The sequence below is a fragment of the Bactrocera latifrons genome, unplaced genomic scaffold (genome assembly GCF_001853355.1).
Source record: "Bactrocera latifrons isolate USDA-ARS-PBARC rearing strain unplaced genomic scaffold, ASM185335v1 scaffold_168, whole genome shotgun sequence".
Lineage (NCBI taxonomy): Eukaryota > Metazoa > Arthropoda > Insecta > Diptera > Tephritidae > Bactrocera > Bactrocera latifrons.
Genome location: NW_017535163.1, coordinates 582487 through 587766, shown reverse-complemented (window position 1 = coordinate 587766; position 5280 = coordinate 582487). Strand labels below are relative to the sequence as shown.

Here is a 5280-nt window from a genome sequence, read left to right as displayed (position 1 = left end):
AAGTTAAAGGTTATATATAGCCTAAGTCGACCGGCCCGGTTCAATTTTGATCATATGGCATATTTTTCTCATGGACTCCTAATTTTCTACTAATGCTTCTTAAGTATTCGTTTATACGTTAGCTATGTAAAGCACTCGCCTGCATATTCACACATATCAACCACCTTTAATGCATCTACTTATATGYATAGTACTCGTATGTATGTATGTATGCTGCTACACGCACTTACCCCAATTTGTAGCAGTGCAAATATTTAAGTACCTGTTTACCACTCCGAGGCACTCAGCATGTGGAAACATCATTTCATCTGTAAACTCATCAAAGCCATCTATATGAGGCATCAGCAGGTGTGTATKTGTGTGRGTGCATTTGTGCTATGCCTCACCTATGCGCTTGTAGCAACGACTAGTCAGACAGCCACTCAGCCGGAGACTGATGGCAAATAAGCAAGGAAATCACATGAAAATGGAATTGAGAAAGAAGAAATGTTTTAAAAATTCCTCAATAAACATAAAAATGTGCAGCTCTCCGCTTGTGCTCCYCCCGCGTAGACTCACACTTTAATGCGTATTTGTTTGCCTGTAAACAGTTTATGTGCAGCATACAAGCGMGCCAGCAGACAGTCACACAGCAGGWGGTGCAAATGCATTTGTTGTTGTTGCACATTTTTAAGATTTATTATTATCATTTCTTATGCTGCCGGTATTTGCATTACTCTTCGCAAATAATGCAATGCAGCAGCGCGCTCGCATATAAATAAGTAATAAATAAAGGCACTCAGCTGACGTGCCGGGCGACTGCCCCAAACCCAAGGCACACATGCATGCACTTGCTCCTTCTGCGCCATCTTCGCACGCCCACTGCTTTTGCAGCTTTCGCCAGCTTGAAGGATGCTTGACTACTCGCCTGCTCGCCTATTTGATCTTCCCTGTTTGCCCTCTTTGTTTTTCCACTGATCGAGTCGGTGTTGCATTTATTTTTTGTTTGACATTTTCTTCGATTTTCAGCCGCCAACACGGCGTCGTGGTTGTCTCGCACCAATATGACTTCGCCTCCGCAGGCAGGCAGGCAAACATATACGGATTACTCCGCATACTATGCAGTTAATATACAGTTGTGCATTGCCAATGGTTTGTTATCCTGCAGCGTATAGTTTTTGTTGTACTGGCTTGCACATCCATCACCGAGTGCTATGCTTGGTTACCCTTTCAGCTTTTTTCGTACTCCTTTTGGTTTTTGCGACTCGCAACTGTCTTTTTGTCGCCATTACTTGCCTGCTCTCTTGCCACGCTTGTTTTGCCCGAGCCACACTACTTCGCTACTTTCAAATGCCTCAGCCCTACATTCGTGCTCGCCGCTGAATGTTGCTGATTGCTTTCGCCATCACTCGCCTTCCTCCACTCGCATACTTCACCGCACTTGAAGCGTCAGCACTTCAGTGTTTGCGGTAGGAGCGGAAGAAGTCGCTACAAAAAGTCGCAACTGGATTAGGGTGCAGTGCTCATCCGCTAGATGGATGTGTGTTGTTTATGCTCATGGACATACATGCATACCCTATATATGTATACTATATTGCAGCAGACATTGTCACGCTAATTCGAAGAAATTGAATGGAAAGCAATTTGTTTTGTGGGTATAAATGGAGATTACCATACTCTTTCAACAGCAGCAAGTACCGCACACAACCCGGCCTTCGCTTACTTCACTTTTAATGTTGCAAAAAAAGCATTACACCCGGGCGTTGATGATATTTGGCGTGTGCTCTGCCCATTTTCCTCTACTGCTGCCACTCACTTTGCAACCGTCTTTTGCACCACGTTTCACTCGTTGACAGCATACATTACTGGCCATGGTCATTGAGCTAAGTAACCGTTACATGACAGGTGTTGGGTCTGTGTAGCTTGTGGGTAACTTGAAAAGGGTTTCACTGCCAGTAGCAATGCCTCCMGTGGCCTGCATTTTTTCTAATATTTCACCCAGTTTCTATGCCTTTAATCCATCAATCCATCAGCAACAATCCTAAGCTGTTTATATATACATAAATATATTTGTGCAAAGTGCTGTTGGTAATGGAAGAAAGGAGTCGATGTCCTTTCTGCGGTGCTCGCTAGTGACTTTGACAAGGATTTAAGTACGAAATGGATATTTTACGCTTCAAAGTGTTTGAAATATGACAAAATGTAAATGACACACACAGCATAAAAAATAGTTCACCCAGTCTGGGTTAATATGGTTGAGCAGTGACCTCTTAAAAGCTCATTTATTTCAGTTTCACTATACCTTTTTACCATTTTCTTTCTAGTTTTCGTATAGTTCCTTTTTCTTTTCTCTGCATTCCGACTTATACCCCAGTTCGAATATGTGTCAGTAATGATATAAGAGCTTTCTACACCAAACTCCAAGGTTAAGGCATCTGGAGGGGTTTTTACCAAAAATAGGTAAAAACATGTCTTCAATGGATTTTCATTAGGAGCTCCTCCCATGACATATTGAAATATGCGCATATGCGTGACATTTTGGTTTGCGTTGGGAAGCCTGATTTACAAGAAACAGGCCCTCACTAGAGACAAATCCAATTATTATTAAAAGAAATTGAATTGGAAGTAGTTGAGGTCGTGAAACACTAGGAACTCTGTGATAATATAAATACTCTTAATATATGATTTCCATTAAAATATTTATATATTAATTTACTTCCAGGACAAACAGCTGCATCTCTCACGCGGCGTTATTATCTCCAATCAGACGCTCGTGCTGCAAGGAATCTCGAAAATATCACACGGCCAGTACTTCTGTCGTGCCACAAATATACAAGGGAGCGTGTCCAGCAATGAAGTCTATTTGGATGTGAAATGTAAGTGAGATGAAATGGTAACTGGCGTACAGGTTACCGTGTTCATGAAGGTGTTCGGTTGAGTTGACTTCCTCGATTATTTCAACCTTACCTAAAATACCAGAYATACAAATGTTAGCAAATACTTGAATACCAATATCAAAATAATTTTCCTTACCGACTATGTTTTCTGTTGCACTCACTCAACTAAAAACCCACATAACTGAACGTAACCCCCTGTTTATGTACTTTATCCCTCATTATTTTGTATTTTACAATCACGTTTATGCCCCTAAGCTAGTCATTACAATCAATTAGACACGTGACTGTATGCAAATATTTAAAATTATGCCGCAAACGCAACGCAATTCAACCCACGATCTAATCAACTCTGTGATGTGTTTCGCCCGCAGATCCGCCCGTATGCAAAGCCGAGTCGACGACCATACGCGCCGCCCTCAAGCAGACCATCAACATTACGTGTCAAGTGGACTCGAATCCACTTGATAATCTAAATTACAGATGGCATTTCAACAATTCACTAGAGAGGCTCATCGAATTGCCCGCAACGTTGGCGACGGCGCCGGCCRCTATGCCGCTACTGCTGTATCCGGATGTTGGTGGTGCAGCTGGAGGGCACACATCCGGCGGATATTATCAGCGTAGCAAGCGGAAGCATGGTCATGCGCAAAAATTTCTACTCGGCCGGCATGGACGTGTTGCGGCGGCCGCCAGTGTATTGGGCAGCGGCAACGTCGCCGGAAGCGCATGGTCCAACATTCGTTTCGAAGATGTCGACGAACAGCAAATGCCGCCCCACCAATATGTCGATGAGTAYGATGATGGTGAATTTATAGAAAACACTAACAACAACAACGAYRATGAGGAGGATGCGGAGCTYGGCGACGATGYGRTYGCAAGCGTGCCCCGCACCCAAATGGTTTATTCGAATATGATTTATAAAAATCATTTAGATAACCGACAACAACAGCAACAACTGCTGCAGCCGCAACACGCACAGCACACACATCCACAACAACAGCAACAGCAGCAATTTTTGGCGCACCAACATCAGCAACAAGGCCGCATGGCTGGCGGCATCGGCGGTGGTGGTGGGCTGCTGGGTGGCGGCGCTCATGACATGCTCCCACATGGCAATCAATTTCAGTTGGCCGAACGCAAACGACTCACGGCAGCGCTGCACAAAAAACAACATCATCGTCCAATGGCCGGTGTGTCGATGACCACGCAGCCACCAGCGGCGCCACCGCTGAACAACATCTACAGCTACCACATTGATTCGTACGATAGTTTCGGCGCGATCTCGTGCGTGGCCAGCAATGCGATGGGCCACAGCGAGCCCTGTTGGTATCACATACAGCCGGCAGGTGAGTGCGCACCGATTGCTAATATTTTAACAGTAGATTGTAAGCGGGTGGGGGGGCGTAGTTTATTTATTCAATGTGTGATGCTGTGCATTGCTAAAATTCTGCTTGTTTTCCTGTGGCCAGATTTCGCAAATCTCCGAAGCATTTCGCTTACGGTAATGAAGTGAAGGCCCAGTTATTTCGACAGTTTATCAATTTAACTGCATCTTTAATGAGTTGCTGTGCTTGTGTATAAAGTATGAATGTAATAACCAATATATTGGGTAGTCGAAAATGTGTTTTCGTATTTTWTCAACAGATGTCGTTGCAGTCGTAATTTCGAGCAGAAATACGAAAATTCCTTTTCGACTCCTCCTCCGAAAGGCCTAAATTATTGTTCCCTTTATTATTGTTTTGCTTTGTCTTTATGAATTTCATTTCAGTTACTTTATCTGCAAGTAAATCATATGATATTGTCTTTCCAAACTTCACGCACACACATTTAATTTCGCTGACGTTCTTTCACCTTTTTCATCTGCATTTTCAAGCACCTTTCCGAGTCACTCCAGCCACAGTGCTAAAAAATTCAATTAAAATTTTGCCATTACCCCAATCGAGCAGCAGCGACGCCGTGCGCACTTGTGCCGTGYCAGCGTTTTTTGCACAAATTAATTAATGTCAAAAGGTCAACGTTGACTCAAAAACCAAAGCGCACTCAGCAGCACCCACATATGTAYATATAATGTATACTTAAAATGTGCGTGTGTGCAGGAAAAATAAAATTGAAAGAAAAAATCTCGCACTCACGCCTCTTTCAATGGCAAAAGCAAAGCTGCCGAGGCACTTAATATGCCTCTGTATATATCCTTCATTGGCGCAGCGTATGTATGTATGTGTGTGCATATATAAATTTACATATGTATGTATTTGCATATGTATATGCGAAGGGCGGCGTTACAAAGTGGCACTATGGCTGCTATGAGGGCCCTATTTATTCACCTTAAATGTTTGCATATTTATAAGTGGTTAGAGGATATGCTGTTCATAATTTAAACAAAATTAAATTTATTTAAAAAAAA

General features: G+C 43.0%; 1 protein-coding gene across 1 annotated transcript in view; it reads left to right on the top strand.

The window, feature by feature from the left end:
- LOC108966633 overlaps nt 1-5280 on the top strand; it is a 142845-nt gene that overhangs the window by 119291 nt on the left and 18274 nt on the right. The window contains exons 9-10 of the mRNA XM_018929635.1: nt 2702-2855; nt 3248-4222. Of these exons, the coding sequence (XP_018785180.1) occupies nt 2702-2855; nt 3248-4222 (1129 nt within the window). The remainder of the gene's footprint in view (nt 1-2701; nt 2856-3247; nt 4223-5280) is intronic.